At 45.8% G+C, this 13,284-nt stretch overlaps 3 protein-coding genes across 3 annotated transcripts in view; all 3 read right to left on the reverse strand.

Annotated features, from left to right (window-relative positions):
- Nucleotides 1–436: 436 nt before the first annotated feature.
- LOC108157136 (fatty-acid amide hydrolase 2-A) lies at nt 437–2,646 on the reverse strand. Its single transcript, XM_017289037.2, has 4 exons — nt 2,346–2,646; nt 1,838–2,272; nt 1,083–1,778; nt 437–1,013 (listed from the first exon to the last, which is right to left on the reverse strand). Exons 1-4 carry the CDS (start codon nt 2,523–2,525, stop codon nt 723–725), a joined length of 1,602 nt encoding a protein of 533 aa, XP_017144526.2. The 5' UTR covers nt 2,526–2,646; the 3' UTR covers nt 437–722.
- A 2,773-nt stretch (nt 2,647–5,419) lies between these two features.
- On the reverse strand, nt 5,420–7,792 carry LOC108157708 (fatty-acid amide hydrolase 2-B). Its single transcript, XM_017289877.2, has 6 exons — nt 7,404–7,792; nt 7,094–7,319; nt 6,527–7,038; nt 6,344–6,469; nt 6,013–6,285; nt 5,420–5,943 (listed from the first exon to the last, which is right to left on the reverse strand). Exons 1-6 carry the CDS (start codon nt 7,572–7,574, stop codon nt 5,650–5,652), a joined length of 1,602 nt encoding a protein of 533 aa, XP_017145366.1. The 5' UTR covers nt 7,575–7,792; the 3' UTR covers nt 5,420–5,649.
- A 161-nt stretch (nt 7,793–7,953) lies between these two features.
- LOC108157731 overlaps nt 7,954–13,284 on the reverse strand; it is a 28,590-nt gene continuing 23,259 nt past the window's right edge. The window contains exons 2-4 of the mRNA XM_017289905.2: nt 12,460–12,778; nt 11,949–12,400; nt 7,954–11,887 (exon numbers count right to left, since the gene is read on the reverse strand). Coding sequence (XP_017145394.2) covers nt 9,303–11,887; nt 11,949–12,400; nt 12,460–12,563 — 3,141 coding nt within the window. The 5' untranslated portion in view covers nt 12,564–12,778 and the 3' untranslated portion in view covers nt 7,954–9,302. The remainder of the gene's footprint in view (nt 11,888–11,948; nt 12,401–12,459; nt 12,779–13,284) is intronic.

Below are 13,284 nucleotides of genomic sequence, written 5' to 3' on the forward strand. Positions count from 1 at the left end.
TATATAAACCCCCGATGCTTTCAAGAATTTCCGATGTGTAGGAAAACCGGCAAAAAGTTTTTAAAGCAGCCCAAATAAGTGGCATAAAGTCGAAAATTTTGTTGAAGCAAATATTAATTATATTTCAATATATTGAAAGAAGAATCCCTATATAAAAAATCGATACATTTTGTTGCTAAAAATGCAACCCTGTCATTCTGATCAAGCTTCAAAGTCAGTTAATTAGTCAGCTGATTCCTTCGACCAACTTAGCGGGAAATTTTTATTCACTTTTTATTCACCACTGCAGTGGCAGAATCGAGCAGACACTGCGAACATTTGGCCAGATTTGGCAATATCAACTCTTAACTCAAGTCTCAATCGACAGAACCCGTTTTCTTTATACTGGCAACGCCTAAGGAAAAGTCGTCCTGTCAAAAGAATGAAGGTAGCTGAATGTTAACTGGTAGGTTCCACCCTTTACTCTATGCTTTATTGTTCAGTTTAATTAATAGTTTTAACTGGTTGTAACTGGAATTATGTATTTTACTTTTGCGTTTTTTTTAACTGCCTGTTTCATATGACAGCCATATGGCTCTCTAAATATCCTGATAACGCGAGATCCCAGGAATACGAGAAGATGCCATATTCCAGCATTAATTGCTATTGGTACAATTTCATCCACCATTGGGACAGACACTGTATTTCGATGGATATTCAAAGAGTTCTTTCTCAACGTTCATTTAATCATCAAACTCGTGTGGAGTGGGTGGCTGCCAACCGCCAAAGGCCCTCTCCAATTCCACGGCCAGGTGCAGACACAAGCGATCCTGATGGGGCGCCGCAATTACGGAGAATCCTATCGGCAGGCCCTGTTTATTAACTCCGACTGGCACATGCGTGACCGGCAGGCCGAGAACGTTGAAGATGAGGGTGTAGTCGATGCCCCACAACGGCAAAACTGTCCACTTGTGCCTGGCGGCCGGCGAGCTCATGGTGGGGAATAGGAGAACCCCGTTCTCCCCTAGAAATGTCTGTATGTTGGAATACAAATTGGCATTAGACATCATCGGAGATTGCGTGCACGCTAATTGGCCACTTACACTGAACTCTCCAATGAGCGCCCTGGACTCCGCATGGTATTGTTCCATTTGAGGTCTTCCCACAAACGCCTGGCAGCGGCGCATAAGCTCAAAGATCAGGGCGTTGGTTGTGTAACTCGACTGACCGCGGATGCTGCGAAACAGTTCGCCCAGAGTCTCGCGCACTTTGCCCGACCCCTCCGTTGGCTCGGCCTCCAGCAGGTAGTCCATCTGGTGCATGCCTGCAATACCGGCCAGGGCCATCTCCATGGAGTTGCCGAGGCTTGGAAGCTTGGCGCGTTGCACATCCAGACCGAGGGCTTTCAAGTGCACCACAGCCTTGCGAATTGCGTTTTGGATCTCCCCCTCCACCGACTGATGCATCCATCCGTTGATACCTTCGAACCCCATGGCATAGTGGATCTTCAGTTGGCTTAACTGGAAGGGTTCCCTCAAGCGCAGTGTGGCTGCCTTCTCGCGGCCAGCCATCACCTCGAGGAGATCAGGTAGATCCACGGCGAAGCGACTGATGGGTCCCTCCACCAGATATTGCTCAAAATCCTCGGCGATCGAGTTGGGGAAATGACCGCCCACTGATACCACTCCGCCGGACGACTTGTGGCCAAAGATGCCGCAGTATAGACTCGGGATGCGAATGGAGCCGCCAATGTCTGAGCCGATGCCGAAGAGGGAGGCGCCAGCGGCATTTAAGGAGCCCTGAAAGGAAACTCTTTCGTTCATCGCAACATAGGGTTGAGGGGAATGTTACTACTCACCTCACCTCCAGAACTGCCACCGGGTGTGCGCTCAAAGTCGTACGGATTGAGGCAGCGGCCATTGAGCATGGTGTCCGTCTCAATGCTGAAGCAGTACTCGGGCGTGGCAGAGACCAGCAATGGAATGGCTCCCGCAGAACGAATGCGCTTCACGGCGACGCCATCGTCCTGCGCTTTCACATTCCTTCTGGCCAAACTTCCCACGGCAAAGGTCATGCCGCCCAGGGCACAAGATTCTTTCACTGTTAGCGGAAGTCCCAGAAGGGGGCGATCTTTGAACAGCTTCTCCACATCGTTCGAACGGGCTATGAGGTCATCAGCTGACGCTGCTTCCTGCAGAGCTTCGGGAAAACGAGACTCGACCAAAGCATTCAAATGAGGATTGACCGCCTCTATGCGTTCTATGTAGGCCTTAACGAGTTCCACGGAAGTCAACTGAAGTAGCAATAGATTAGCAGTCGAACCAAAATATTGATTTGTATTTCTCTTCCTTCATATCGACTCTCACCTGTCGCGTACGCAGACGTTTGCGCAGCTCCTGGACGGTCAGCGTAAGCAGGCGATTCCTTATGGGCGGCAACAGGGTTTTTCGTGGTTTCGGCGGGTACCAGAATCTGTCCAGCAGCGGTCCGACTATCAGGGCGATTGCCTTAACGGCAATCACAATTAAACGCAGAAATAATTCCATTTCAGCCCGCACGCGATGGCGAATGGAGAGGTATTATATGGGGAAGAGAATTCACAAAACTTTCCGGTGTAAAACGTGTATAGCACATACACTGCACATATATATAGTCAGCAGAGGCAGCAGTAAAAGCAGAAACAGAAGAGAGAGACAAACAACAAAGGTAGAAACAGACTGGCAGGAAGAGAGGGAGTGAGAGCGATCACAAGCAAGCGGTAAACGCGAGCGAGAGTGGGCTTGTGTTTACTAAAATACCTCTCACGGCTTCTAGCTGTCACTCTCACTCAACTCTGTTACCAATACGAATTTGTAATCTGTGTTAAGAAGTGTATAATAATAAGGGCTCGCGTACACTGTAGCTGAAAGCTTAACTGATCTGAGAGCTTTTTTCAGGCAGAATCAGCTGGCAGGTACATTGTACGCTGATCTGATTGCTGAAAGCTGAAAGCTATTATCTCCCTTTGTCTCCCTCCTTAAGTGGCATCAAATAATTATCAAGATAATTATTATACCCGATACTCAAAATGAGTATTGGGGTATATTAGATTTGTGGTGCAAATGGATTTGTGTAACGTCCAGAAGGAATCGTTTCCGACCCCATAAAGTATATATATTCTTGATCAGCATTAATAGCCGAGTCCATTGAGCCCTGTTTGTCTGTCCGTCCGTCCGTCTGTCCGTCCCTATCAGCGCCTAGTGCTCAAAGACTACAAGAGCTAGAGCAACGACATTTTATATCCAGACTTCTGTGATATGTCACTGTTACAAGTATATTTCAAAACTTGCCCCGCCCACTGCCGCCCCCAAAACGGGCGTAAATCTGCAGCATCTACAATTTCAAAAATACGAGAAAACAAACAAAACGCACAATTGTAGAGGATGACTATATCTTCTATATCTTATATCTATATAATTATTCAATTAAAATCAAAAATAACAATTATATTAATAATTAAACAATAAAAATCAAGAATAACAATTATAATAATAGTTATTTAATAAAAATCAAGAATAACAATTATAATAATAGTTATTCAATAAAAATCAAGAATAACAATTATAATAATAGCTATTCAATAAAAATCAAGAATAACAATTATAATAATAGTTATTCAATAAAAATCAAGAATAACAATTATAATAATAATTATTCAATAAAAATCAAGAATAACAATTATAATAATAGTTATTCAATAAAAATCAAGAATAACAATTATAATAATAATTATTCAATAAAAATCAACAATAATAGTTATTCTAATAGTTATTCGATAAAAATCAGAATAATAATTATTCAATAAAAATCAAGAATAACAATTATAATAATAGTTATTCAATAAAAATCAAGAATAACAATTATAATAATAGTTATTCAATAAAAATCAAGAATAACAATTATAATAATAGTTATTCAATAAAAGTCAAGAATAACAATTATAATAATAATTAAACAATAAAAATCAAGAATAACAATTATAATAATAGTTATTCAATAAAAATCAAGAATAACAATTATAATAATAGTTATTCAATAAAAATCAAGAATAACAATTATAATAATAATTATTCAATAAAAATCAAGAATAATAGTTATAATAATAGTTATTCGATAAAAATCAGAATAATAATTATTCAATAAAAATTAAGAATAAGAGTTATAATAATAGTTATTCAATCAAAATCAGAATAATAATTATTCAATAAAAATTAAGAATAAGAGTTATAATAATAGTTACTCAATCAAAATCAGAATAATAATTATACAGTAAAAATCAAGAATAATAGTTATAATAATAGTTATTCGATAAAAATCAGAATAATAATTATTCAATAAAAATCAGGAATAAGAGTTATAATAATAGTTATTCAACAAAAATCTGAATAATAATTATTAAAAAAAAATCAAGAAAATTAATTATAATAATAATTATTCAATAAAAATCAGAATAATAATATTCAATTATTCAATAAAAATCAGAATAATAATTATTCAATAAAAATCAGGAATAATAGTTGTAATAATAGTTATTCAATCAAAATCAGAATAATAATTATTCAATAAAAATCAAGAATAATAGTTATAATAATAGTTATTCAATAAAAATCAAGAATAATAATCTCCGCCGTAACTCACAACGTTCCGCCTCGTCATTATATTATTAATTATTATTAAGCTTTTTCAGCTTTCAGCTCAGTGCGTTTGTTTTCTTTTCTGCGACATTTAGGCATCCAAATAATTTTTGTAGACATCTTTAGAATTGTTAGTACAAAGTAAATACATATATTAACAGAAAATAAAAAACATTTTCAGGATTAAAATTGAAAAATATTTACAGATTTCAATACATGTCTCTTTTGGATCTTTAAATTGCCAGCCTGTGCCTATGTGATGAATATTTAAAAGATATTTTAAATACATGCACATCACACAAGTAGGCACAACAAATTTTAATGTAGTCATTGCTGTAGTCAATGAGATCTAAAAGTTCCATTCTGAAAAATTTTTCTAATTTGTTTTCCTATTTGCACAGGTATTAAGTAGCCCTGATTATTTTCAATATGTTAGACAGACATTATGGATTAAGAATCCTCTTTTCTTAATCTTGCCAAAAAAATACCGAGTAAATTAACTTTTGCTGATTTGAAAAGGTTTTCAAATGAAATCTTATGAAATAATATATCAATTGGTTAAATTAGTTAACTTTCAATAAATTCAGAAATTAATATATTTAAATGCTTTTTAGCATGGTGGACATCTTTTATCTATAATATCCTCGAAAAAAGATGGTTATTGATAAAAGTTTTTTCTCAAATATCTGAAGAAAAGTCCAGAAAATTGTCCTAACCTTGGCTTACGGTATATCTCTTAACTTTTATTACACCAGAAGCGATTAGAATAATGAAAAAAGGTCATAATTTGTCTTTTATTTTGTTGCAATAATTATAATCGTATGATTGTGATGAATTACATAACGGTAGATCGGTAAGATAATGATAGTTATGGTAATTACCATTTCGACTTCAAGTGCCGTCTGGCCGCTCGAGTACGAGTATATTAAACAATCCGTCATTGAACTTTTAAACAATCAAATGAACTAAACCACAAACCTTAACTTAACTGGAAATTTCACTTAGAATTAATTGCGTGCGGCACTGGTGGCACCCAGCCCTCGAAGACGGCCTCAAGCTCGGCGGCAATCTGTAGACAGAGCTTGTCCTGGTAGGGAGCCGCCACCACCTGGATGCCAATTGGCATGCCGCGCTGGTTAAGGCCCATTGGCACATGGGTGGCCGGCAGACCCAGGATATTGAAGAGCAACATGTTGTCAATGCCCGTCGTGTTCAGCACGGAGGTGTGGAAGCCGAGCGCGCTCGTGTGGAAGGTGGGCAGCAGCAGGACACCGCGATCGCCCAAAAGTTGCTGTGAAAGATGTGTGCACAAGCCATCGTATAGGGACATTTTGGATGGTTTCGATTCACTTCAACTTACAATTATGTGTTCTTTGATCTTTTTCACTTCATCGCGGTATTCTTGCATGTTCCCAGAGGCCATGAGTCCATTGAAGCGTTGCATCAACTCCAGGAACATTGCCTCCTTGGTGAACAGCGAGTGCCCGATGAGGCTGTTCATGAACTCCATGATCAAAAGGCGCATGGAGGGCGGACGATCGGGTCGCTGTGTCACAATGCTGGGCATGCCCTTCAGATCTACCAGAGACACCAAGGCAATCTCCAAGGAGTTACTAAGAAAACTGAAGTCCATCTGTTGGGGTAATTTATAGATTAGATCAAGGTGATAACCTGTTTGGAAGTTTGGTGACCTTTTTGGCGTTGATGCCAGCTTTCTCAAAGCATTTCACAGCTTTCGTTACGGCCATCTTGATCTCAAAGTCCACCACGGGATGGGTGAAAGAGTTCAGGCCGGAATAGCCATAAGAATAGTAGATCTAAGAAGTAGAAGACTATCAGAGAGATGTCTTTGATCTTAAGTGGTGAGACATAACCTTTATGTCCTTGAGGGGCACGGTTTCTTCCATCTTCAGCTTGTGCTTGTTGTCTCCCGCCATGATCTCGAGGAGCAGCGGCATGTCACGGGCAAAGCGTGTGATGGGTCCAATCTGCAGCATGTCCGGAAAACTCTTGTCCGTCAGCGAGTAGGGGAAGTGACCCTTGACCGATGTCAGACCCCCCGTCGGCTTGTGCCCAAAAACTCCACAGAACAACGCGGGCAAACGGATGGAGCCACTAATGTCAGAGCCAACGCCAAAGGTGGTGGCGCCGCAGCCATTGAGCGTTCCCTCGCCTCCGGAGGAGCCCGCCGAAGTCCGACGCATGTCATAGGGATTCAGACAGCGCCCATTGATCACGGTGCTCGTCTCGAAGCTCATGCAGAACTCGGGAGTGGCGGAGACGAGCAGCGGAATGCCGCCGGCGGCACGGAGGAGCTCCACCACATCTCCATCCTTGGCGGCCTTCATGTCCTTGCGGATAATGCTGCCCACGGAATAGGACAGGCCTAAAAGGATCGGGAAATCAGCTGGGAGTGGTTTCAAACCTACCTTAATGATTACCCTTAACGCCGCACGATTCCTTGACGGTGAATGGGATACCCAGGATCGGGTATCGCGTGTACAGGGCCACCCGATCGAACTCTGTGCTGGCACGGGCTATGAAGTCATCGGCGAGCCGGGCGTCAGTCAGGGCCGCCTTGAAGCGCTCATCGACCACGGCATTTAGGGAGGGATTCACTTCACGGACACGTGCGATGTACGCACTGACCAACTGAACCGAACTAATCTGGGGATGAAAATGACATGCAAATGCATGCAAATGTGGCGATTGCTGGGCATGACGTTTGGATCGATTGGAGCAGAGACTAACCTCGCCGCGACGCAATTGGGTGGCCAGCTCAACGACGGATCTGTTCAGCAGGGGATCACTGATGGGCGGACAGTTGGGAGGCCTGCGGACCATCACCAGATCCAGAATTTTGTTCACCAACATGCCGAAGGCATTCAGCGCAAAGGCCAGCAGTCGCAGGATGATCTCCATGTCAAGCGATTACTCCGATGTACACGAAGGGGAGAGGGCGGTCTGGGGTCACCGAAGGTGGCCTGAATTCAAATCGGAAGAACTTTGAACGGTGTGACGGAAGTGGACTAGCTGGACGTGGAGGTGGGGCTGCTTGATCGGCTCTGGAACACCACCGAACGCATTGACTACGGATCGCGGACTACGCGTGTCGATTCAAAATGAAACGAATTTCATTGTTTCATTGTCTGAATTTGAATTTGAGTTTAGTTTCAGAGTAGCAGGCATTTTCCAGCACTCACTCGAAAAACAGAATAGGGCTGGAGAGAAATGCAGAGGAATGAATGAATGAATGAAGTGAATCATTTCCCAAATAAATAATCGCGAGGAGGGGTTTGTCATGATAGATGCATTTATTTCTGTATGTTTATTAGTAATCATTTAGTTATTGTTACACTTATCACTTACGTGCTAAAGGAAAGTTCAACAAATGCAAAAACTGTTAGCACATTAACTACTCTTTAAACAAAACGTAAGTCGAAACGGCTATAAGCCCGATCATAACAAATAACAGGGTACTTGGAGACAGTACAGTTGTAGGAGAGACAGCGAATGATTCGTAGAATGAGAGTAAACTCAGTTAGGCAACTTGGTAAAGGCGCGAAAGAGACGTCTATACGTATATGAATATATCTTGTTGTTCTTGGCATTGCTCCAAAATTGACATCTATGTATGTATGCTTAGGTATATGTATGTATGCAGCTATATATGTATATGTATATGTATATGTATATGTATGATAGATATAGGTATATATGTATCATTCTCTGGCCGATCTGGGAAACTTGCTTAGCATATTTCAATAGACAATTACGTGGGTATGTTTGCTCGTACTATCTTTCTCCATAGAAAACTGAACATGACATCGATCCATTTAATCCTAAAACGGCAATGCTTCGTTAAGCTGTAGAAAACTGCTGGTTATTCTAAGGTATTTCTCTTCGAAGCATTACCGTTTTGGGATTCAAAGTTACAGAACCCTTTTAAGGCTAAATTCTCCATCTTTCTCTCTACTTTATTTGGTTTCTTGGTTACATCATTCATATGTCTGATTATCATTGATATTTTCTGTAGATTTGTATCTGAGGAGGGGGGATATGTGTCTGTAATCATGTTTGTGGGTTCTAGTCTCGCGTGTTCTGTATAATATTATTATTACTATTATTATAATTATTATTATTATGTATATATTTGTTGTAGTTCTATATTGTATGGTTTAGCATTAAAATATTTATTGTCTAAAACATTTCGCCCCGAGCTTAGTGCCACCCTAGACCTAGATCTATACCTTCCCCCCGAAAATATCTGCCCCCCCAATTCTAACTAGCACACACCTTTGGCTACTTACAGATAACTTTCTTCGCTTTCTTTCCATTTCTAAAACACTGTTTAAATTTATAATTCAATTAGTGTCTTTCTTTCTAATATTTCTACTTATTTTCGGTTGTTCACAGTCTGATTGGATCCACGAAATTTCGGTTTAGCGGAGCACTTCCCGTGCACACAGAAATCTTATAGGCCTAGGGAGGTTTTCGGGTATCGGCTTGGGGGTTCGGGCTCAAAACTCTCGGGGCTCACGAGAGCTTTGGGCCGTCTTCTCTTTACGGGAAGTGCAATGCCAAACCGATCCTGGAATTTATACTGTGGATTCACCATATTATTGGATGTGGATGTGGGACTATCCCATCTTAGGTCATGTGCAGATCCCCCTTGAGGATGCGTGTAAAGGTCTTCTTGAACTGCTGGTTGGCCAGGGCGTAGCAGAAGGGGTTCATCGGACTGTTGGCATAGCACAGGAAGTACGAGAACATGTACAGATGCTCGTTGGTGCACGGCGGATTTCGGCAGAATCCCTCGACCAGGGCCAACACATGGTAGGGCGTCCAACAGGCCACAAAACAGCCCAAGATGAACGAGATCGTGCGGAACGCTTTGCGGGCACGATTCTCGGACTTGGACTTCTGTCTACCGCCTCCACCTAGCGCCAAGGGTAGGGCCTTCTTGCTCTTAAAGTGCTTGCCAATCGAGTGGATGAAGGCCCGCTTGCTGGAGCCGCGATTCGAGATGCCGTCGGTCTTCTGCTGTGACTCCTCCTCCCGATCTCGTCTGCTGCCGCCAGCCAATCCACCCCCGCCGCCAGAGCTGCTGGTGGTGCCCGAGGTGGAGGGCATCTTGTTGGTGTTACTGTCGGAGGTCTCACGCTCCTCGATGCGCTCCAAAGCCGGAGGAGGGGCCGCAGTCTGAGTTGGTGTCCCCGTCGCCGTCGCCAGCGCCTGCTGGGTCTTCACCTTGGGTGAAACCGGCGGCATGGGCGAGTACAGTATGGCATCTTTGCTGCTCGTCTCCATGGGACTGGAGGCCCTCCGATGCGGACAATCCGCCAGAAGCTTGCCACTGGGCACGTCCAGCAGGCAGATGGCCTCGATGCAGCTCTCCCGCCGCACTTTCGCAAAGTCTTCGATGCCTGTGTACGAGACGAGAAGACGTTTTTCAATGGCAACTGCCTCCTGACTTTGACTCTGGTTCTGATTCTGGTTCTGGCTGTGGTTCAGGCTTAGGCTTAGGTTGAGGCTTTGGCTTTGGCTGGGACTCTGGTTCTTGTTCTGGTTCTGGTTCTGATTTTGGTTATGGTTCTGGCTGGTTGAGTTATCAGCCTTTGGGAGATGCTTGCGTGCGGGTGGCGGCGGTGGGAGGGCGGGATTCGTTGGTCTCACGGAGCAGCTGATGGTGTCGTTGGGGGAGGTGTTGTTGGTGGTAGTGATGGTGGCCAGCATGGCAGAGCTCTCGTCCATGTAGCGCAGCTCGGAGTTGTTGGTCATGAGGTCATAGGTCATGGCCAGCTCGCTGTTCCCCGAGCTATTGCCAAACGGACGATCCGAGTAGTCATCAGACAGGGGAGTGGGACACTGGAAGGCATCAGGCGGTGGCAAGATGGCCTGCACCAGACCCTGATGCACCTCCTCGCTGGGCACCTCAATGGGGGCCAGGTCGACGGGCGACAGGGGATCGTTGGTGAACTGAGCGGGGGCCTGGGCCTGGAAGTCAATGAGGCGATCATGCTCCGCTATCTGGGAGAGAGTGGAGCAGGAGGTGCGCTTGGGGGGTCGGTCCAGTTGGTGGTGCTGGTTCTGGTTCTGGTTCGGGTTCTGGCTGTGGCTGTGGTGCTGCTGGTGCTGATGATGAAGGCGAGCAATGCCCACCTCTTCCTTGCTCTGGGCCCGCTGCAGACTCGTTTGGTGTGTCGGGTGGTGGTGATGCGGGTGGTGATGCGATGGCGATCGCCCACCGCCCATGGAGTGCATGGCCTCGATGGACTTGGAGTTGGTGGTGCTCTTTTGCAAGTTACCTTTGCCCCGGGTGGCCAGCAGGGCGGCCTGGGCACCGAACACCAGCCCGATGGAGGAACGCTTGCGCATGTTGCTCAGCTTCTGTTGGGTGATCAGCTGCTGGGCCTGGTTTACCGACGACTCCTCGTCCGAGTCGAAGGCCGGGCTGCTGGAACGTTCGCTCTTCTCCGCCTCCACCGCATCGCGCTTGCGCGCCTCCTCGATCTTGGCCGCAGACGCGCGACGTTGCTCCGGGGTCATATTTTCCACCTCCTCGGCGGCCTGGGCCAGAGGATTGGACTGACCGGAGCCGCTCAGACGCTTGATGACCGTCGTACAGGCGGCACTGGCGCTGTCCAGATCCGTCTGACCGCCGGCCAACTCCACCTTTGTCTTAAGTATCTTCTCCTCGATCACACCGATGCCGGCCGCATGTCCTGCCATTCCCGACATGGCCCCGGCACTGAGCGCCACCATGGACTGCATTTTGCGCTGCTTGGCCTCGCTCCGTTTCTGCATGTCGTAGGCCGTTTTGTAGATGCCCGCGTAAAGGACGAAGAGCACAATCAGCGTGGTCCAGTAGTAGCCAATGATCAGGGCCGTGTTAAAGATGGGGTCCTTGAGGAACTGCACTGCGCACTGGCCCGGCAACAGGTCGCGCTTACCCGTAAAGTGCTCCCAACCGAAGATCGAGATGAAGAACAGAAGGGCGGGGATAATCCACGTGATAGTCACCATGTAAATCACACGAGTCCTGGTCCGCCAGCTGCGGTACTTGGCCGCAATCTTCACCGAACAGTACCGATCGATGGTGATCAGCAGCACAGTATACTGGGACACCAGGCATACCGTGTAGTCCACCGACAGCCACAGATCGCAGAGCACTGGCCCCAGGTCCCAGTAGCCCTTCAGCACATAGATCGTATAGAAGGGCATCGAAACGGTTCCTGTGGATGGATGAGAGAAACCGAATGATCATCAGAAAACCATATCCTTGAGAGCCCTTACCTATCAGCATATCCGTGGCGGCCAGCGAGGCAATGAAGTAGTTACTCGGCTGCCGGATATTCCTGTCCACGATGAAGGCCAGCAGGACGAGGATGTTGCCGCCCACAGTGAGAATGATGCAAATGGCCAGACAGATGGCAATGAAGATCGTCTGCCAGAGGGCGAACGGCGGCAGCACGGGCACCAGGACATTGTCCGAGCTCAGGTCCGTGTCCGTGTCGGTGTCCGTGGCAGTGCCACTCCCCGCCGAGTGGTTCTTCAGGCCCAGAGTGCTCGTGTCGTTGACATCGAAGTTGCGATACCACTGCAGCTGCTCGTTGGCCGACCACGAGCTGAAGTCAGTGCTCTCGCCATAGATCTTGGTGGCCTCCAGGAGGCGCTTGCACTCGGCATGGTCTAGGACCCGCTTGAACAGGATGCTGCACAGCTTGTCGCGCTCCTTGTTCAGGCTCCTGCGGTAAAAAATGGTGATATTGGAAGAGGGTTGTGCAAACAGTGCTTGGAGACTTACCAGTCGGTGATCCATTTGGATTTGATGGTGTATATGGAGTCCGTGGCATTGCCCAACTCGTCCTCTCCGCCGTGAAGGCCCACCGACTTGTTTAGAGAGCGCATTTCCACTCTCCACTCTCCACTCTCCGCTCCCCTCTCCGCTCCGCTCTTCAGTCCCCACTCCACGCGGCGCACTCCTCCCTCCAAGATCCTTTGTGCTCTCGATGGGAATTTCAAGTAATTCCTCCGTAATGTGCAGTCGTCACTGGCTCTTGGAATGCTTACATTGCCTCCTCGGACTCCCACGACTTGTCTCCAATCGGCAGCAGGTGCAGCATCTGTAAGAGGCAACAAAAGCAGGTCTTGGTCTCGGTCTCGGTGCCCATCTTTGCTTCCGCTAAGTTTAAACTAATTTTGCAACCGTTAACTGGCAACCGGCGCTAGGTCGGTCGGCTGGCAACCAATACAATTTGCTTGTGGCAGTCGCTTCCTGTCTGCCCCGACGGCCGGCCTGCCACTTACCTGGCCGCCATCCTCCTCGGCCTCATTATGTTACGGCATGATTTGCTTATGGTCCACTTCAGCTACTTGATTTTCAAGTACCCTTCCTACCATTTCTTTCTCTGCCGCTGTCTCTGGCTCTCGTTCTCTCCATGTATTCTGTGATTACACTTTGATATTTTTGATACACTCACAGAGGGTATCGCAGTTTTCTTTACCCCGAATACGGACTACAAAGCCCGGAGTTCAAAGCCCTCACAATATACCATCATTTTCTGCCCGAAACTCTCTGCAACCAGCATGGTATTCCATCTATCTGTTAGGGTATCTGATGCTTCGATCT

Source organism: Drosophila miranda, chromosome 2 (genome assembly GCF_003369915.1).
Source record: "Drosophila miranda strain MSH22 chromosome 2, D.miranda_PacBio2.1, whole genome shotgun sequence".
NCBI classification, from domain to species: Eukaryota; Metazoa; Arthropoda; class Insecta; order Diptera; family Drosophilidae; genus Drosophila; species Drosophila miranda.